This window comes from Mesoplodon mirus (genome assembly GCF_964341445.2).
Source record: "Mesoplodon mirus genome assembly, chromosome: 2".
NCBI classification, from domain to species: domain Eukaryota; kingdom Metazoa; phylum Chordata; class Mammalia; order Artiodactyla; family Ziphiidae; genus Mesoplodon; species Mesoplodon mirus.
In genome coordinates this window covers 60472539-60494936 of record NC_138977.1, presented here as the reverse complement: position 1 = coordinate 60494936, position 22398 = coordinate 60472539, and the positions used below count along the sequence as shown (strand labels likewise).

Here is a 22398-nt window from a genome sequence, read left to right as displayed (position 1 = left end):
TTGATATTTATAGGACATTCCATCCAAAAACAGCAGATTACACTTTCTTCTCAAGTGCACACGGAACATTCTCCAGGATAGATCATATCTTGGGTCACAAATCAAGCCTCGGTAAATTTAAGAAAACGGAAATCATATCAAGCATCTTTTCCAACCACAACACTATGAGATTAGAAATCAATTACAGGGAAAGAAACATAAAAAAGACAAACATATGGAGGATAAACAATACATTATTAAATAACCAAGAGATCACTGAAGAAATCAAAGAGGAAATCAAAAAATACCTAGAGACAAATTACTACAAAACATGATGATCCAAAACCTATGGGATGCAGCAAAAGCAGTTCTGAGAGGGAAGTTTATAGCAATACAATCCTACCTCAAGAAACAACAAACATCTCAAATAAACAACCTAACTTTAGACCTAAAGGAACTAGAGAAAGAAGAACAAACAAAACCCAAAGTTAGTAGAAGGAAAGGAATCATAAAGATCAGAGCAGAAATAAATGAAATAGAAACAAAGAAAACAATAGCAAAGATCAAAAAAACAAAAAGCTGGTTCTTTGAGAAGATAAACAAAATTGATAAACCTTTAGCCAGACTCATCAAGAAAAAGAGGGAGAGGACTCAAATCAATAAAATTAGAAATGAAAAAGGAAACGTTAAAACAGACACCACAGAAATACAAAGCATCATTAAGAGACTACTACAAGCAACTCTATGCCAATAAAATGGACAACCCAGAAAAAATGGACAAATTCTTAGAAAGGTATAAACTTCCAAAACTGAACCAGGAAGAAATAGAAAATATGAACAGACCAATCACAAGTAATGAAATTGAAACTGTGATTAAAAATCTTCCAACAAACAGAAGTCCAGGACCAGATGGCTTCACAGGTGAATTCTATCAAACATTTAGAGAAGAGCTAACACCCATCCTTCTCAAACTCTTCCAAAAAATTGCAGAGGGGGGAACACTCCCAAACGCATTCTATGAGGCCACCATCACCCTGATACCAAAACCAGACAAAGATGTCACAAAAAGAGAAAACTACAGGCTAATATCAGTGATGAACATAGATGCAAAAATCCTCAACAAAATACTAGCAAACAGAATCCAACAACACATTAAAAGGATTCTACACCAAGACCAAGTGGGATTTATCCCAGGGATGCAAGGATTCTTCAATATATGCAAATCAATCAATCTGATACACCATATTAACAAACTGAAGAATAAAAACCATATGATCATCTCAATAGATGCAGAAAAATTTTTGACAAAATTCAACACCCATTTATGATAAAAACTCGCCAGAAAGTGGGCATAGAGGGAACCTACCTCAACATAATAAAGGCCATATAAGACAAATCCACAGCAAACATCATTCTCCATGGTGAAAAACTGAAACCATTTCCTCTAAGATCAGGAACAACACAAGGATGTCCACTCTTGCCACTATTATTCAACATAGTTTTGGAAGTCCTAGTCACAGCAATCAGAGAAGAATAAGAAATAAAAAGAATACAAATTGGAAAAGAAGAAGTAAAACTGTCACTGTTTGCAGATGACATGATACCTAAAGATGCCACCAGAAAACTACTGGTGGAGAGCTAATCAATGAATTTGGTAAAGCTGTAGGATACAAAATTAATGCACACAAATCTCCTGTATTCCTATACACTAACAATGAAATATCAGAAAGAGAAATTAAGGACACAGTCCCATTTACCATTGCAACAAAAAGAATAAAATACCTAGGAATAAACCTACCTAAGGAGGTAAAAGACCTGTACTCAAAAAACTATAAGACACTGATGAAAGAAAACAAAGATGACACAGACGGAGAGATATACCATGTTCTTGGGTTGGAAGAATCGATAATGTGAAAATGACTATACTATCCAAAGCAAACTACAGATTCAATGCAATCCCTAGCAAATTACCAGTGGCATTTTTTACAGAACTAAAACAAAAAATCTTAAAATGTATATGGAGACAAAAAAGACCCCGAATAGCCAAAGCAGTCTTGGGGGAAAAAAACGGAGCTGGAGAAATCAGACTCCCTGACTTCAGACTATACTGCAAAGCTACAGTAATCAAGACAATATGGTACTGGCACAAAAACAGAAATACAGATCAATGGAACAGGATAGAAAGCCCAGAGATAAACCCACGCACCTATGGTCAACTAATCTATGACAAAGGAGGCAAGGATATATAATGGAGAAAAGACAGTCTCTTCAATAAGTGGTGCTGGGAAAACTGGACAGCTACATGTAAAAGAATGAAATTAGAACACTCCCTACCACCATACACAAAATTAAACTCAAAATAGATTAGAGAGCTAAATGTAAGACCGGAGACTATGAAAGTCTTAGAGGAAAACACAGACAGAACACTCTATGACATAAATCACAGCAAGATCTTTTTTGATCCACCTCCTAGAGTAATGGAAATAAAATCAAAAATAAACAAATGGGGCTTCCCTGGTGGCGCAGTGGTTGAGAGTCCGCCTGCTGATGCAGGGAACACGAGTTTGTGCCCTGGTCCGGGAAGATCCCACATGCTGCAGAGCGGCTAGGCCCGTGAGCCATGGCCACTGAGCCTGCGCGTCCAGAGCCTGTGCTCCGCAATGGGAGAGGCCACAACAGTGAGAGGCTCGCGTACCGCAAAAAAAAAAAAAAAAAAAGGGACCTAATGAAACTTAAAAGCTTTTGCACAACAAAGGAAACCATAAGCAAGATGAAGACAACCCTCAGAATGAGAAAAAATATTTGCAAACGAGTCAATGGACAAAGGATTAATCTCCAAAATATATAAACAGCTCATGCAGCTCAATATTAAAAAAACAAAAAACCCAATCAAAAAATGGGCAGAAGACCTAAATAGACATTTCTCCAAAGACATACAGATGGCCAAGAAGGACATGAAAAGCTGCTCAACATCACTAATTATTAGAGAAATGCAAGTCAAAACTACAATGAGGTGTCACCTCACACCGGTGAGAATGGGCATCATCAGAAAATCTACAAACAACAAATGCTGGAGAGGGTGTGGAGAAAAGGGAACCCTCTTGTACTGTTGGTGGGAATGTAAATTGATACAGCCAGTATGGAGAACAGTACGGAGGTTCCTTAAAAAACTAAAAACAGGGCTTCCCTGGTGGCGCAGTGGTTGAGAGTCCGCCTGCCGATGCAGGGGACACGGGTTCATGCCCCAGTCTGGGAAGATCCCACATGCCGCGGAGCGGCTAGGCCCGTGAGCCATGGCCGCTGAGCCTGCGCGTCCAGAGCCTGTGCTCCGCAACGGGAGAGGCCACAACAGTGAGAAGCCCGTGTACCGCAAAAAAAAAAAAAAAAAAAAAAAAAAACTCTGTAACGTAATCTGCAGATTGTAATACACATGCTAAACTCTTCTCAGAATGCAATCCAAATGCACTTTGAGAGCTGAAAGACACCCATATAGACATACATACACACACACATACATACAATCCTGCTATCTGTGAGCTTAGACACACAGATACATGAAGGAAGCATTCTACCTGTGCCAATTTTAGTTTTGCTCCTAGCTATAAAATTATTATCAAGGCTCAAACTTCTTTTTATTCCAACTAATCTAACCTTTTTTGAGTATACACTATAAGCACTTACTGATTCATTAAGAAGCAATTCCCCAGTTATCATCAAATGATAAAAGTATCTAAACTCCAAGTAAGGTCAATTCTCCAATATATCATTTCTTTGTGGTTTAAATCATTGAGTCTTTGCTTTTACTTCACGGAAAATAAAGGAAAAAGATTATGCCTTACAGCTAGTAGGGAAAACAAGTAGCCCTAACATGGTATCCGGCCTAGTAGAAGGAACCCTGGGCAACGAGGCAGGAGACCTAGCTTGTAGCTTCAGTTCTATCTCTAATCTGCTACCTAATGAATTCAACTGTGGTTCTACCAAGTTTATATCTAAATACAACTTGAAGTTTGGTTCTTTTATAGCAGAAATCAAACTTTTTCTTTAAGAGCCAGGTATTTTAGGCTTTGTGGGTCACATGGGCTCTGTTGCAACTCAACTCTGTTGCTGTAGTGAAAAAGCAGTCATAGACAACATGTAAATGCCAAATGTATCTCTTCCAATAAAACTTTATTTACAAAAACAAGCAGTGGTCTCGGCTGTAGTTTGCCAATCCCTATTCTGTAATATCAGGGGCAAGAAAATCAATTGGCAGGATTGATTTTGTAAAACTACGTCATGAGTGCACACTGAAATAAACTGTTTTGTTTGCAGGGAGACAATGCTTATGAATCAGGATCTTCACATACCTGAGGATGTTCAAGTTTCCCCTGCGTGAACAGGTCACATCACCAATACCTAAGACAGAGCAGGAAAACACTCTCCCTTACATGGTTGTTAATGACATAACAGGGGGTGTGTTAATTTACATAGGCAAAATTTACAAGGTGACCTGCAAAAGTAAAATACCAGGTTTTAGCAACTTTAGCAGTAAATACAGAAACCCAAACCTCATTAACACCAACAGTCACTTCTTCCTTATAGTAAGCTAAATAAATTCAGAAAATTGCCAAGGTCATTGGCTTCCCTGGGAGAGCTGTTCAGTTTCCATGTAACTCAAGTGGTTTAGACCAGCAGACACTTGGTCATCCATAACCTGCTAAATTTCCAGGAGGCCAGAGTAACTAACTGTTTGTGCTAACGTACAAGCTCTGATTCATTCTGGGATGGGACAGGGGTTGCTCATCACTATAAATGGTCTAATCAAGCCAAGATCAGATCTATCCTCCCTTAGAGTCTACCTTAGTAAAAATGTTCCATTCTGTGATAAGTCACCTTGCTAAATGCAGCATCATTTTAGCTACCAGGTATTCAATAGCAGGCTGGAGCAAAGAGCCGGCCCACAAGGATCAAGCAAGTGCCTTTTTAAAAACTAATCTTAAGGAGTTCGAGTTCCTCTCCATGGCTTTGCAAAGTAAGCAAAAACCATGCCAAATAGTAAAAAAGGCACTTACTTGACTCCCACAGTCCAGCTCCACACTCTAGCAGCTAAGATGTCACTGGCATGGTACATGGAGAGTGAGGTGGAAACGATATCTTGCCAACCACTGTAGGAATGGTAGTGAAAGACCTAAAAGAATAGAAAAAAGTAAAGTCAATGTCAAAGGTAAAGGCCTTCCTGAGCCTGCTGACATGGGTACCTCAGCATATAATGCCGAAAAAGAAAAGAAAGTCTGAAAATCTCTTGTTTAAGCCATTCTTAGCTGCTGGTTATTACAAGTGACCCTTAGGACAAGAGGGCACTTTTAAAAGAATATGAGTTATAACCTAGAATAAATCCAGACTGGTTATGAGAAACTCTGAAATAATACTTTTTTTCTTCAGGGAAAGAAAGTATTAAATCTTAGATAACCACATAGTAGGCTCATAGAGAAGTAAAAACAGAGAATTTGAAGCAACAACTCATAAATGAATACTTCTAGAAACAGTATTAAGAGGAAATTTTTTTCACCCCACCTCTACCCTTCCAGCATTTGAAAAACAGATAGAACCCTGATAAACTATGAAGAAATAAGAAATATTTTTTAAAACTTAATTAAGGGGTCCCTGGCAATAGAAGCCTCAGGCTGCCCAGGTTCGTTCAGCAACTTTCATTAATTTCAGAAACAAGTTTACAAAACTTAGAAATCTTGGTACAGTTAAAAAAAAAAAAATCCAATTCAATTGCCTAGATATACAACTTTCTGGTTTAGGAGTCCTGTTTTAAAATGCTTGACTCTTGGCCAATTAGTCAGAGATCGTTCAAAAACAAGAACAGCAATTTTTAAAAGCCTGTTTACATACCTATCTCCTCTCTCCATACCTACACTATTTATGGGTGAAATAATTTGTGGAAAAAAAGTAGTGTGATTTGCAAGAAAAACAGCAATATTGAAAAAACAAAAATCATTGTTAATTAGCAATACCGTCTCTCCTCTTTCCATCTAATTATTCCTACCAAAACAAAACAAACAAAAAACACTCTTCTTTTACTTGCAGGTCCATTCAGCACCCTTTGCATCAGAACCACAATGGAAAAAAACAGACAGTTGAGTTTAATCATTCTTGAGGCATCAGAATCCATCCAATAAGAAAAAGCAAATAATTTAAGTTTTCATTCTAAATAAATTATAGCCGAAAGACTATTCTTGCACTAGCCCTTATTTCTAATATGCTTAAAGCTGGGTCACTTTTTAAATAGATAGTCTGGTGATTCAAATTGCCCAGGCCTCAATTAATTTACTTCGAATGGGATATTCACTGTTAATAGCATATCTGACCAGACTACATCTTGGGTGCCTAACTAATGTTTTCTTCTTAATTTTGGCTTGTGTTTGCTTTGCCTTAGCTACAGTCCCTGGAAAGCATCCATTTATTAGTGTTTCCCTCGCTGCATCAGCATTTGTAGTTAATGCATTATAGCAAATCATCTGGAGGGAAACCTGAATGAAGTTCTGTACTGTGTATTCTGCAAAACTGTTCAAACCATATCAAAGATATTGCAAATAAAAGACAGCATGAAACTGGGAAGAAAAAATATTTATCAGAGATTTTTTAAATCAATGACTACAAAGAAAGAATATACACTGCCATATATATATATATATATATATATATGATTTATTACTAAAACAAATACTTATTTCACACCAACTACCTTCCTCAAAAAGAAGTACTTCCCTTCAGACCCACACCTTGTTTTTCCTTCACTCCATCAAAACCATGACACAATCCAAGAACAATTTTGTTTTTAACCATATAAGTGACATATCCTTTTACAAAATAAAGCAAGTAGTTCCAAATTGCAAATTATTCCAAACACAGAAAAGAAACAATGAATAAATACCAACAAGTTTTCATTCACAGCTTGTCTGTGCTTGAAAAACCTGAGAATTTTAATAGAACTAACCAAGCTTTTGCTGCAGTTCAGTCCCTCATGAGCTCACTGTAATATAGCAGATGCTGTTCTGCATTTTGTACAAGACACGTTCATCTGTGTAATGAAACATTACTCTTCTCCGCCTTCTCTCGGGAAGTATAAAGGGTTTTCCCAGGAAAACGATAAATGAGGACATTCCACACCAAAAGAGGAAACTGGCTTTTTTGAAAGTCAAAACAACATTCCTAATCTAACTTTTAAAATGACATAACATATTTCTCTTTCCTGTCCCCCTAAAATATTCAGCTAAAAAGGCTTTCAGTCAACAGGAGAATAGTTAAATATGTGCAATAGAGAAAGAAATACCATATAGTTAAAAATGAATGAATCAGAACCACAGGTATCAACTACATAAAGTATTAAGCAAAAAAGAACAAATTGCATAAGGATACTATACAGTATAATATTCTTCTAAATAAGGTTTAAAACATGTTTACAATATTGTTTGAGATATATATGGCATAAACACATGCACGGAAAACACCGAACTGGAGAGAATGTTACTTTTGGGAAAAGGGGAGAGGAAATAGGATTGAGGAAGGAAACTTGGGGTAGCAATTATAGTTGTATTGTTTAATTTCTCAAGCTAAAGGAAACACATTATTCTACTTGTTTTTATAGATATTACATACTTCATAATTTAAAAAGAATAGACTTTCCCCTTATATGTTTGACTGAACCCAACATAATTTCCTTATGAAGGACATCCACCTTCCCCATCCCCATCCCCAAAAAACAACAACCCTCTGTGTTGGTATGGCCTTTCCAAGTGAGCTTCTCTGAGAGCCTGCTCCTCAGTAGTTACTTTCTGTCTTTTCTTCTATTAGTGCTGCTACTTTCTGATGCTGGCTGTGATGTGACATCGGATCCATAACTCAGAGCCTCAGCTTGTCTCTACTTTTTTTTTTTTTTTTGCCGTACACGGGCCTCTCACTGTTGTGGCCTCTCCCGCTGCAGAGCACAGGCTCCGGACGCACAGGCTCAGCGGCCATGGCTCACGGACCTAGCCGCTCCGCGGCATGTGGGATCTTCCCGGACCGGGGCACGAACCCGTGTCCCCTGCATCGGCAGGCGAACTCTCAACCACTGCGCCACCAGGGAAGCCCTCTACTTTTAATCTTACCAAGAATACTCGTTTTAGGCAAGAAAGCTATTACACATAGTTCCCTTTCATTTTCCCCCTTTTACTGCTAAAAGCTCTAGCAATCATTAAAAAAAGAGCCATTATGTATCTAAAGCTCACCAGACTTTGTGGCACTTGGCCAAGCTATGAACTCTATTAGTAGTTGATTCTGAATCAACTACTAATGCAGTCTGAGATATTAAAATTAAAGAAAGTACTGACTGGAGTACAATTCTCCTTTTAATAAATGAATTTCCAAAATTCTGTAATACGGTATACTACAATTCTGTTCTATCATCTCAACTGTGCATGAACAACATTTTGTTTTGAAGCTTAAGTCAGAGCTAGAAATGGAAAAAATAAATTTCATTTTCTTTGGGGTTAAAATGAGAACAAAATAAGGAAACAAAACCCAATTATTAACATGCATATAGATGAGACATTCACACAGCATATACCCTTGGGATCCCCTCAAAAACAAAAAAACACACAAAAAAAATCACGACTACCTCTTTCTGGTCAGAAAACTCATTTTTCCTGTCTGCTCAGCAGCTTCTATCCCCAGCACTCAAAGATCAGGGAAAGAGAGGTAAGAAAGAGAAACTGACAGAGATAGACATAAGCTGGTATTCTTCTGTTTACAAAAGAAATGTTATTCCATCAAAACCAAATCAAAAACTTCCAATTTTCTTATTAGGTTTTTACTATTTTTTCCACTCCATTCCATCTATCTTTAAATACTTCTTTAAAGTATTCTGGTATCTATACTCTGTTTTAAAATGAAAAAAGAGGTTTGTAATCACACTTGGCCACTTGCCACAGCCCTGCTTCATGGCAGCTAGCAGAATTCTGGCAGTACAAGATATAGGATACAGTAGGGGTAGAATGGAAAAACAGAAGATTAGCTCCAAAATAAACACCTCCAAAAATCTGTCATCTTTGGAAATATATATCTGTAGGGAATCTAGAGTTGGCAGCACCTTGTTCAAATAGTTCCTTTCTCTCTTCGGCAGTGCCCAGCCCTTCACTCTTCTCTCTTCTCCCTCACTTGCTCCAAATACCTGCCAGGTAGTTGTCACTGTGTCAATTTCTTAAATTACCTATAGCGTAACAGCACTACAATCTTTTTCCATTACTGTTTTTACTTAGTGTTTTATACAGCCATGCTTGTTTCAGCACAATCTGTGCACTCTTTTAAGACTATTAGCTGCTGCCCGAATCAAAGAAAAGTAATTCCTTCTTCATAGTTCTATGATTCCCATTACTGCAGAACCTAGGCAGAGAACAGGATGATACACAGCTGCATTATTCACCAGGTTGAAGGATTTAGACAATGGTCCCTAGGACTTTTTATCTCAGTGTTGGGCTCTCATTTGTCTCAATTTTATATATATATATAATAATGCTCTTGAGAAACTGGAGTGGCAGAAGTGATAGGAATCTTGTATATCTACATTTATAACATGGGAAGAAAAACTGCCAAAACTTTACTAAGATTTCATGCTTAGGAATGGCTAGTTATGTTGTTTATTTGTTTGTTTTTTAAAAAGTAAGATCATCATACATACAATGCTTACTATTCCCTAAAGGGAGTCAAATAAAGTTAGAGAGGACAAAGTTCAAGAAAATTACTCAAAAGTATTCCTCTAGTTAATGAACGTAACGTTAAGAGTTTCTGCTTTGGGAGAGTATAATACACAGGACACATTCTTTCAGCAAAGATTTGCTGAGTGCTCATCATGCTATGTGAACTTTTTCATACTGCTATGCAAATCTTCCAGATTCTGATAGTATGAGGTAGGGGTGGGGAGGCAGAAATAAGGGGATAAGGTGGGTGTCTGATTTTATATATAAGTTTTTAAATCATTTAAAAATAATTAAATCAGATTTTTTTTAAATACAAAAGCAGAGGTGTAGAAAAGACAACAAAGAAGCATATTTCACACGATGATAAAAAGGAACACACAAAAAAGGTCAAGAAATAAAATTTCAGTACCTAAGTAACACAGTAACACAGGTCTTGAATTGAACTGTCTTTCTACCTAGTACTTAGCAGATGAGTGATAGAACTTGACGATTGGTTGTGGACTATCAACTCTACCTCCTAAATCTCCCTTCTCTCTATTCTCTTTTCTCCATCCTCAAGGCTGCTGTCCTAGTTCAGACATCTTTTGCCTGGTCCATTAAAATGTTCCTTACTGGTGTCCGTCTTTCCAGTCCCATCCTCTCCAATTAAGCCTTCACACTGCTGCCAGTGTGACCTACCTAAAAGCACAAACATAACCATGTGATTCCCTTACTTGAAATTCTTCCAATGCTCACCCACTGACAAGGAGTAATTTTCCACTGTGGGTTAAATTGTAGAATCAATTTAAATGAGTCCCAACCAGAATTTCCTTAAGAAAAGAGAACAGAAACTATGCATACATAGTAAAAATATTGTTTCATGAGACTTTTCCTAGTTTTATGCATACATGCACGTGCTCAATCATAACATAAAAGGTATTTCTACTGTGGGTTAAGTTTTTTTAAAAACCACTGAACTACATCATAAAATGTCAGCTCCTTCACAAGTCCTTTCACAATCTGATCCCTCACCACAGCAAGTGGTGAAGAGACAGACTCTGTAGCCAGACTACTTGGTTTTATATGCTGGGTATGCCACTCGCTAGCTGTGTTATCCTAGGCAAGTCATTTACTAGCTATGTGTCACTAACTGACTGTCTGGGCAAATCTCTTAACCAATCTGATGCAACTCAGTTTCACTATCTGTGAAACGAGGATAATAACAATACCTACTCACAGGGTGTCACAAGAATTAAGTGAGACTGTGTACAGTGCTTGGCACATGGTGCACTTCATAAATATGAATTATTACTGGTATCACTGCTACTGTCCAGCCTAATCTTCAGCTATTCTTGCTCATATCCAGTTGTAACAAATTACTGGCTGCTTCTCAAATACATCATACTCCCTCATATTGTCATGTTAGACACTAGTGCTGCCTGGAATAAGAACCAACCTTTTCAGTCCCCCACACATTATATTTCCTCATATTTCAGCTTAAGCAAGGCCTCACCAGTGAAGCCTTCCCCAACATCCTCGGATAAGTCTAAGTGCTCCCACTGACCTCCATAGGGAAAAAAAAAAAGCACAGCCAGTTACAGTCTTGTTTATAGTCTTGTCTCCTGGCCAGACTGTGAACTCTTAGAACCACAAGAGAAATATCTCTCCTTACCAGCACAGTGTCTCACAGAGTAGGAGTTCCACAGATATATTCTGAATGACTCTAGGTATTAACCTTTCTATGTCTTTATTTTCTCATCTGTACAATGGGGATAGTATTTTGCCTGAAGGGTTGTTGTGGAGTATACTACACAATGTTATAAAAGTGCTTGATATAGAAGCAATGCTCAGTAATTACCAGGTTTACTGGGTGGGACTTTTTAGCATCGTAAACTAAATTTCAAAGATTTGGAGGGGGGTGGGGGGGGTAGGAGTAATACCTTAGACTCTTATCAGTTAATACCTGGGGTGGGAGGGTGGAGAAAGAGATTTAAGAAATGTAGTCAGTGGGAGGGATGGTGAGGTCTCTTGGAAAAAACTGCAGTAGATGCTTGAGAAAGGAACAAAACTGAAGGAGCAGATGCTGAAAAGGAAGGAAGACCCACACTGACAACCAGCATGGTACAGTTTTAATTCTAGCCAGACGTAGGCTTAAATCCCAGCTCCAAAACATTTGTCCATCTTTGCATCCCTATCATTAAAACAGTTTATGACACGTAAGAAGAAATGAACCTATCCCGTCCTCAATTTCCTCAAACTAGCACAATATATCAAACTAGCACAATAATACCTCTTATAGGGTTATGGTGAGAATTAAACATGGAAACACAGTGCCTTTAGCTCTTAGATGCTTTCTTCTATATCTACTCCTCTATCTTTACAGGTCAGGTAGTTCAGCTAACCTATTTGCTCTCCTATTATTTTATAAACTATCAGTTGCATTAACTTTCTCTAAAGTTTAAAGCAGACATTAATCCTCTTAAACATCCTGTAACACCATTTACTATAGGTAAGTAAGAAGTATTATACAAAGTGGGCCTGTCTGAGAAGGCAAAAAAAGAATTTAAAAAATCTTGAAACCTATAAGGTAGTATGGCTCAGGACTGTACATCTGAGACTGTCCTCTGGATAGCATCATACACCCAATGGGCTCTGCTCAACAATTTTCTGGTGATTATTACAAGTGCTCTCCCCAAAATAAAGTGTACAATAAATTTTAAAAATGTAAAAACTGAAAACTTTAGTAACGAAGCATAAGAGGTAAAGACCTCACTCTTTTGGATTAATAAATATTATTAATGTCATTAAAGAACTTTTGGAAAAGCCTCTTATTTTTAAGAGAGATGTCAAAATGCAATGTCATATTATCCAATTATTCCAGAACTGTATTAGAAAAAGTTCAGTTTGGGTATGCTATTAGACCCAGTCGGTGATATAATTTACCAAGTTATGCTTTTATCAATAAAAAAAAAATCAAGCCTGTACCCGGTTTATGAGTCAAGAATTCACCAAACTTATTAAAATTACTTTGCTTGAAGTCAACTTTCATTTTTACACAGGCTGTCTCAATGCAAGTGTTTAACAAAGTGCAGTGAAATAAATAAACAGATTGTTTCCCTTTTGTGTTCAGCTACAGAGGTCAAGTTTTTTATCAGATGTCCTCAAGCTTGATCTAAATCAGGGAGTAACTATTCAAGATTCAGTTTGACTTTAGGGTCTTACTGGAAGAATCTGACCCCAATTCACTTTTTCTTTTCTTTTTTTTTTTTTTTTTGCGGTACGCGGGCCTCTCACTGTTGTGGTCTCTCCCGTTGCGGAGCACGGGCTCCGGACGCGCAGGCTCAGCGGCCATGGCTCACGGGCCCAGCTGCTCCATGGCATGTGGGATCCTCCCGGACCGGGGCACGAACCCATGTCCCCTGCATCGGCAGGCGGACTCTCAACCACTGCACCACCAGGGAAGCCCCACTTTTTCTTTTTTAAAGGAGGTTTTTTTATTCAAAGGTATAACTGGATAAGTAGATTTGTTTACAACCATTCTTGCAAAATACTTAAAAAAAAATACAACCAACTTCTTTGCAAATAGCAGACACAGATCTCACCTATGATGACCTAATTTTTGGTGGATAATGTACATGATTAGGCAGAAATAAGCAAGCTCACACTGGTAGATTAACTATCTCAGTCAAACCTCTGTTCGTGGCCCCCGCTTCTCGATCGATTTCTGTTCTCACTTCGTCTTCTACCATCTTGTCGACTTCCTGACCGACTCCCCTGTCGACTCTGTCTACCTGACCAGCCACCAGATCGACCACCTGACCAGCCACTTGACCAGCCACTCCTCTGTCTGGAATTAGATGTGTTTCCATCATAATATTCTTCAACTTCAGGCAACTTGGCTGGCACTGAGAGTACCCAGTCTGAATCATGACACTCTGCCTGTAACCATTCTGACTCAGTTGTGGGAACGTCAAAGCAAATGCCCATATTTCCTTTTAGGAGGCACATTCTGGTAATTTGGGACACAGCATTACTATTCAACTTTCTGTTAAGTTCTTTCCAAGCACAGCTAACATCCTGTATTTCTTCTGGGCTTCCAGAGTCATGGTCACAACCCCCTTATCAGAGGTGATCAAAGAACGTGGTTCAAAACTTGATGCGCCAGAGATGTGGGCTAATGCTGCAGCCAATGCATCCACTGCCCCTTTCTCTTCTATCAGTCTCTGAGCTGATGGTCGGAAAAAATCAACAGCAGCATAAGAAATGCAAGCCAGAGACCTGATGGCATCCACGCTTTTAGATTTAACTAAATCCATTGTAGAAGGAACACCTACACGTTTAAAAGTAATTCCTGCTTTTTGTTCCACATATCTTAGTTGACCTCTTTCTCTTGGTTGATAAAAACATATGCAAATCCCTGTCCAGCCAGCTCTATCTGTGCATCCAGAGCGATGAATGTAGGACTCAACATCCTGTGGAGGTAAACTCTGAATAACCAGGTCAACCTCAGGAATGTCCAAACCACGGGCAGCAACATTGGCTGCCACCAAAACTACCCTCTCTGAAGCCTTTCAGTGTAATTTCTCTTTGTTGACTGTGTGATGTCGCCATGTAAACACTGGGCATTCTGTTTTATGTGTGGATTCATGGCCATATCAGTTACATTCTCTTTGGTCTCACAGAAGATACTAGCCCTCCCTTCAGACCCACTGTAGACTTGAAGGACATCTCCAATAACTGCTGGCCTCTGAGATTAATGGCACTGGATGGTCAGATGTTCCACAGTAGTTGCAGCCTTTTGAATCATTTTCCCAGCAAGGTCAACCTGTTTGTATCTGGATTTCATGTATTTTTTTGCAATTTTGTATACCCACTGTGGGCAAGTTGCAGAAAAATGTAAAGTCTGAGGATTGTCTTCAGAATCAGTTTTGTAGGATTCGTGGATAATATCTTCAACTTGTTCAGCAAAACCTAAATCTAACATTTGATCCACTTCATCCAGCACAATGTGGCGCAGTTTAGAAAGATCTAATCGGCCGCTCTACAGATGATCTTTGATACAAGCAGGGGTCCCAACCAAGATGTCAATACCATTTCAAAAATGATTAATTTGGCTTTGATATGATGTTCCACCATAAAAACACGCCACACTGAGTTTCCTAGTTATATCTTTGAAGTCTTTGGCTAGTTGGTTTGCCAGTTCCCTTGTAGGAGCCAAAACAAGTACCTTTGGTGAGCGGCTTTTTTTAATTGTCTCTTGATTTCTTTGGAGTCTTTCAATCAAGGGGATGGCAAAATAGAATGTCTTTCCTGTTCCTGTCCGTGCTTGAGCAATTAAATCTTTTCCTTCATATACAGGACCAAAAGTCTTAACTTGAATAGGAAAGAGATATGTTACCCCTAGACCTTTCAGAAGCTTTATAGTCTCTTCAGAAATAGGGAAATTGGAGAAGGCTCCTTCTTTCTGTTCACGTATTAGGGTCTCTTCTAGTTTATTATCACTTGATTTATGAGTAGAACTATCTAAGGATGACACTCGCTTTTTTTTTCATATTCATCAGTATCTCCATTTGACAGATCTTTTCTTCTTGACTTATGAGATTTAGAAAATTCATCTGAAAGTCTATGACATCCTTCCTTGGTGTCACCATTTAGCTCCTCTTTCATTTTAGCTTTTTTTGGGTTTGGGAGCATCCAGGTCACCTGCAACACCATTTCCTCTTGTTTCTGATTTCTCATCTGAGTCATAATGGTGCCTTGACTTCCTTCTATCGCTCCAGCATTGTGTAATATGTTTTCAGCTTATCTTGTTTAAATCTTCCTAACAACCCTATAAAGGAAGTACAGGTCCATAATCCCTTAACCGAAATTCTGACATCCACAGAGCTCTTTTGCCTCTCCTTCCTCTGGCTCTCGGTCTCCTCCGAAGGCGCCTCCAGCTCCATAATGTCCCCGCAGAGGAGTTTCCCAGGCATCATTCACCGCCGCCACCGCTGCCGCAGCCTCTGGGCAGGCGGCCACAACCACCTGCGGGCAGGGACAGGGTGAAAGGAAGCGGGGGCAGGGCGGCCTCCCAGATGGGGCCGTGCGTCACTTCCCCCAATTCACTTTTAACAACCAGTCTCAGCTTAATCATTTTTAGAATGAAACACAGAATTTTGTAATTTCATAGGAAAAGAACTTAATGGGAAAACCAGCAGGTGTGAGCCATTTTCAGCTCTGCAGTAACGTGCTGGGCTACCAAGGAAAAAGCCACTTTACTGTTCCTGAACTTTTATTTACTTAACCTTGTCTTGTCGAGCTCTAAATTCTAGGACTCTTTTAAGTACATGTCTTCCATGGTAACATCTCAGTTTTCCTAATAACATGTTGTTCCAGTATTGTATTAATCAGTCAAATAAAGAATAGAGGATTCCCCTATATTGAGTGGTTATCTTGAGATCTTAAAAGGTAATCTTGTCCTTAATCACAGGAAAACAAACAGTAATTTTTTAAAGAAAACCCACGGAGCACAAAGCTAGAATATAAAAAGAAATAAAAGCAACATCTTAGTAGTTATTCAGACTATGGTATCAACGAAGTGCTACTATAGAAGACCATGACCACTCCTTGATTTCCCTTTCAAACAGTAGGCAGCCCCAAAACCAAAATTCACATTCAATTTATTGTCTTCAACATACACCATTCTTCTTTTTTTTTTAATTAATTAATTAATTAATTTTTTGGCTGCACTGGGTCTTCATTGCTGTGCGCTGGCTTTCTCTAGTTGTGGCGGTGAGCAGGGGTTACTCTTTGTTGTGGTGTGCGGGCTTCTCAGTGCAGTGGCTTCTCTTGTTGCAGAGCACGGGCTCTAGGCGCACCAGCTTCAGTAGTTGTGGCACACAGGCTTAGTAGTTGTGGCATGCGGGGTCTAGAGAGCAGGCTCAGTAGCTGTGGCACATGGGCTTAGTTGCTGCGTGGCATGTGGGATATTCCTGGACTGGGGCTTGAACCCATGTCCCCTGAATTGGCAGGTGGATTCTTAACCACTGCACCACCAGGGAAGTCCAACATACACCATTCTTGATGCTGCATTTCTATTTAGATTCCCTCTTAGAGTTCCATAAAGCATAAAATAGAGCCCCTTGAGACTCAGAAAAGTTCAAATAATCAGAATTTGTTGACTAAATCCAAATTTACTCATTCGACTATTTTATGGGGTTCAAAATAAGCAAGATTTTAAGTTAATGTTTCCATAATAAGTCTGCTCTAAGCATATTTATCCACAACCTTCAAAATCTTAATATTATCGTCAGCTAAAACAACAATAAATCTAGACTCTGATTCAAACATATATTCCTAATAATCTGGGTATTTATCATACTTTTGCTTCTTTGGATAGAAAGTGTGTACCACTGTAGAGCTAATGAATGTTACCAACTCTCTGCATCAGTCCACCATAAAGAAGTGTAATATACAACCAAAGACAGCACTGGCAATACCAAACTTAAAGCAATAACCCAAATGTGGTTACCTAAGCAACAGGTCATTAAAAAAAATCAAACCGGGGGCGGGGAAATAGAGCACACCTTTCCACTGGCAAGCAGACAAAAGGGTGCGTATTCAATTAATGCTTGTCTGAGTGTTATCTATGTACCTAGTACTGCTCTGGAGTCTATGAGAGACAAAAAGGTAACAAGATACACAATCACTGCCCAGTAAGATAAGGTACCCACAAATGAAACATTTAAAGAACAAGCCAGTGTCAATCTGTGTCCTGAAAATAATAAGTCCTATCAGCATTCAGAGAAGACAGAATAGAACAATGGAAAGGGATTAAGAGCTAGGAAACACACATGTGAAGATTCAGACTAGGATTTCTCCTTGAATCCACCTCCATTTAAAAGAATTTTTACCCCAGATGTCATTAACCACAAACATAACAGAAAAGTCACTTCCCTCAGTTCCCATTAGGTCCGTTTTCTCATCTGTAAAGTGAGGAAGTTAGATTCAAAGAGGAGTCAAAGATCACAGTCTCCCACCTAAAATGAACCTTAGAGGTTAGAGGAGTGGTTAAGACTGAAATTCCGCTACAAAAACTGCACAGACATTTAATATGGGTATATGAGACACTGGCTTAAGTATAGTGGAGTATTTGTGCTGGGTGGATCTGGCAAAGTAAGACTTAGCCAGATCATGAGGAGCCCAATTAAAGAACTGGGACTTACCTCTGTGTCAGGCAATGTAACCTCTGTTAAAACTTTCAGGTTAAAAGAAAAGTAAAAAACAAAATTTCAGGTTAAACTGAAATGACATCACTGCCAAAGAATTACAATGTGTAAAGTAAAAAGGGACAGCCACAATATATAACAGTATAATGACAGACTTAAGTAAGAGATTTAGCAATTCAGCATAGCCGTTGACCACTAGGAAATGCCAACAGTCAGGCTGTCATAATCAGAGATGAGACAGTTTGATTTAGCAAAGAAATTACACAGTTCACAGTGAAAGGCAGTTCCCCTCAAAGAATCATCCTTGAAAATAGCCACCTTCACTAACCACACAGAAAAGCATGCAACAGATATTTTACATCAGACTCAGTGACAGTCACAAGCTGGGAAGCAATAACAGGCTCTTCACATAGGAAAGGAAAAATTACACTAGATGGTGCTACAAATACTGAATAAGCCCCTGCACCTTTTCTCCTATTTACTCAGTTGAATGATGTTTTAATGGGGGGGGGGGGTACAAGCTATGCTTTATTACTTCGCAATCACATTTACCTATATTAGCTGAGCTGTATTGCTCTGGACTTGTTCTTCAAACTTGGAAAAAATGAATTTCAAAAAACATACCTCTCAAGCAAAAAATTAACCAGTACTATAATTGGTTATGTGCCCCTGGCTCTAATTTACCATACCTACTACAGCAGAACAAAAGTGGCACAAGCAGGACTTGTGATCTAGTCCGATACAGAGTGCCATCTGCTGCACATACACAGGATGTCACCTCTGCAAGATTCAACCTTAGTGTCTCTCAGAGACCTTTATAAGAGCCAGTGGTTTGTTCCTATATTGCCTAATACATGTGCCTCAAACCAACACAGGAGAATTCTCACTCATGGGGCTTTGAAATACCAGTACTTTCATAACAAAAAATAGTAAGTTTTATAAGGGAGGAGAAAGATGTGAAGGAGCAGTTGTACTTTATAATAAAAAGAACACAATAAGAGGGTCAGAATATCTGGAGTGGGTGGGAGTCCTAAAACTGTTGTATATTCATCGTGTAATCCTGGCCAAGTCTCTCCCTTTCTGGGTCTTAATTTCAAGCATAAAATGTCAACAGTTAAACAAATCTCTAAGAGATACCTTTCAAATTGAGTCTTGCGAGGAATCATAGAATAACAGATGGAGACAGCTAAATACAAGATAGCTTCAGAGCAATCGTAGAAAAAGAAAAAAACTTTATATATTTTAAATAATCAGGCACAACTTTTTTCAAAATCTTACAATTCTAAGTTCATTTGCAAGTCACCATGCTTATAACACTTCTGCCCTTCAGAAATAACATTTCATTTTAGTTGTGCTTTCACCTCAAATTCAGCACATCACTTTTATCCACCCCAGAATAGCACAGAAAAACACTTTCATGAAGTACCCACACAAGGAAGGCACTCACAGAGTGAAAGATTCACACAGTGGAAAATATACAAGGCACAAATTTCAAAATGCTAAATTAATACCACACCCAAATAGTCTTAAAAACAAACTGCAAAGTCAGAAGATGTATTATCAAAATACAAAGATAAAGACAACTTGGGAAGTCTTTAAATAGTTTGAGGGGGAGGGGAATGCAATCAGATTTTTGGATTGCCTTATGTTTTTAAGAGAACAAAACACATAACTGGAGGCTATGAAACATGCAAATCTAAACTGAACTGTGGAAAGCTCGGCTCTCACCCAAAAGCTTCAGCAAAGCAATATGTCAGTATGCCAAAATGAAGAAGTACAGTTTTCTCATAGGAACGAGGATAGGGTCCATACCTATGACTAATAATAACAATACCACCTTTCATTTAAAGAGCATTAGTTCTTTTCACTGCTCTTTCAGACACTTAATTTTACGCTGTCATCAGTCTTGGGGTATCCTCTGAAAAGCTCCAGTTCAGTTTTCCCTCAAGAGTTATGTGATCAGAACAAGACAGGTGGGTGTATTTCTTGAGAGCTGAAGGTACTAGTTTCTGCTATCAGGCTGTCTGCAGTGATTCTCTTATTACCACACTCTACAACTTAGCCCTAGGAAATAAAACCTAGACTCTTTCTCTTGGAGTTGGCCAGAGACCAACGGTATGGGTCTAGAAAGTCCAAGGGAAGAGAACCTGCTGACTTGTTAGGTCAAGAACCCCATGCCAAGTTGATCTCTTGCAACTGAAAAAGAAACACACACACACACACACACACACACACACACACAAGGCTGTTCAAATAGAAACTCCCGTGCGTTGCCAGCCAATGAAAGCCAGCAATAACTGGTTAATACAACCACCAAATCCCTGCCGCTGTGAACAACTTGTCATATTCTCTTCCCCTCTGCCCACCTTCCTTCTTCAGGCACGCGTGAACAAGCTTATAAAACAGCCCTCCAAAAGCACCACCGAGGACCTTTAAGGAACTAAGAGGTTGCCTCCTGAAGCAATGCAGCATCCATCGCAAGGGTGCTGTTCCCCATGCCCACACGCAGGAAGTCACACGGGGGGATAAAGTTTGATTTTCCGTCTTGCCCGTTCCCAGAGGGTCGAGAAGAGAACTAGGGAGCGGCCCCGCTGGGTCCTGGGTTGCCCTCCGGGGGACAGTTCCCAGCAGTATGGCACTGCCACTCTCCTGACACATACACAAGGCAGCCGCGGCAACTCTGGACACCCCAACCCGCCTGGAGGAGGAGGGCAAGGGGACAACTTGAACGGGGCTCAGTTCGGGAGCAATGGGGCAGAGCTGTTAAGTAAAAAGGAGGGAGGGACCGAGATCGGGGGCGGGTCAGAGAGAGGTTCAAGTCCCGTCCCTTCCCCGCCCTGGTGTCCCCGGTCCTGCGGGAACATCCCTGCCGTAGCCCCTCCTCCTCCTCCTCTCGGCTTCCTCCACCCTGCCTTTTTTTCCTGGTTGCCGCCGCAGGCGCCTGAAGGGCACGGCGGCTCCTCGGTGCCCGGCAACCTCTGGAGCGGCCGCGAGTTGAGGTAACTCGCCCGCTGCCCCGGCGGCCTGCCCGCCGGCTGATCCCACACGCCAGCGCCGCCCCGCCCTCCCCGGAGCCGCCGGGCGCGCTCGCTCACCGTCCGGTGGTGCTGCTGCTGCCGGTGGCGGCTGACGCCCAGCGCGGGGAAGCAGCCCGAAGTCAGCGCTCCGCAGCCGCCGGCGCCTCCGCCGCCTCGGGAGGAGAGGAGCAGCAGGAGGGATCTACCTGCGGCGGCCGCCATCTCTCAACTGGAAACGGCGCCGACCCAGGCAGCGCAGCGGACGGCCGGGGCGGAGCTAAGACCCGCCACTCACCGGCGCCGGTCCAATTGTCGCCCTTGACTGAGTTGATGAGGCGGGGCTTCTTGCAAGGCCCAATCGACAGGCGGGAGAACCACACTAGAGACTGCCTGTCACTTCCAGAGTTACCTATTGTGGGACATAGTCAATTACGGGCAAATTCTAGGGAACCGGTAATTGTCACCCGAGCCCCTCAGAATAGCACCAATAGAGATGGCATATTCGATTCGGCTAATCCTCACCAAAGATACAGCTAAGATAAGGGTAACTGGGGAAATGGATATTTGTACAAAGCTCTGTACTTCGTGTTTTAAGTTGGCAAAATAGACACCAAATTAGTAATCATTAGCTAGGTATGTTGGAACTCCCAACGACACGCCCAGAGTTATCATTCTTAACTAATGGTATTTGGATATGCTGAAATTATCCCGTCATGGAGTGATCTAATGACTGTGATATGTAGCATAGTACAAGAGGGGTAGAATGATTATGATACCAAGGTCCCAGAATGAGTACATGTTATCAAAGTGAATTAACAGACCTGTATACATTTCAGATACTCAGTTCACTTTTACAGCACCTTTATACTGATATTCTTACACTCTCCAGAAGCAACACTCTATTTTCTTACCACTTTTGACCTTATGTGCACTTATTAAACTATAGAAACAGAGCATGCTGATAATGTAATAAAAATCACATAAAGGTTACCTTAATGAATTTTCATAATTTAGCTAAATTAGCCATTAGAATACACTTTGGAATAACACTTTCTCTTGAAAAATCCTTCCACAGAGACAAGCTCATAATGATAGCTCATTGAAGACTGAAAGAAAGGAGATTTGAGGTTCCTGAATTTCCTCAGAAGAGGATTTCTTTGCTGTCTGTTTATTGCTATGAGCTAGTTAATTCTCACACCTCCTTTTAAAATCTGGAGCAGGAAAACGGTTTGGTAAGCAAATAAAAGTATTATCCTAAATTTTGGGAAACATCTTTCTAGTGTACCCTAAGGTGATAAATTTAAGACAAAACAACACGCACACAATTTTATTGTATCACTTATTCTAATTATATTCTTTAAAGTTTGACTGAAATGTTACTTTTTTGGCCAAGAATAACTAAATAATGAAGTGGAGCTTTTAGTTTGTTTAATCCTTCCACCCACTCCAGAACTGTAAGATGATTGGCTTCTCCAGGTGAGACATTCA

General features: G+C 39.9%; 1 protein-coding gene and 1 pseudogene across 2 annotated transcripts in view; both read right to left on the bottom strand.

Annotated features, from left to right (window-relative positions):
* Positions 1-21148, bottom strand: part of MCU (mitochondrial calcium uniporter) — a 223406-nt gene extending 202258 nt beyond the window's left edge. Inside the window, exon 1 of the mRNA XM_082610998.1 lies at positions 20989-21148. Within this exon, the coding sequence (XP_082467124.1) occupies positions 20989-21132 (144 nt within the window). The 5' untranslated portion in view covers positions 21133-21148. The remainder of the gene's footprint in view (positions 1-20988) is intronic.
* On the bottom strand, positions 13156-15451 carry LOC309810570 (ATP-dependent RNA helicase DDX50-like; annotated as a pseudogene). The gene has a single exon. The product of its transcript is annotated as an ATP-dependent RNA helicase DDX50-like (transcript).
* Positions 21149-22398: the final 1250 nt, after the last annotated feature.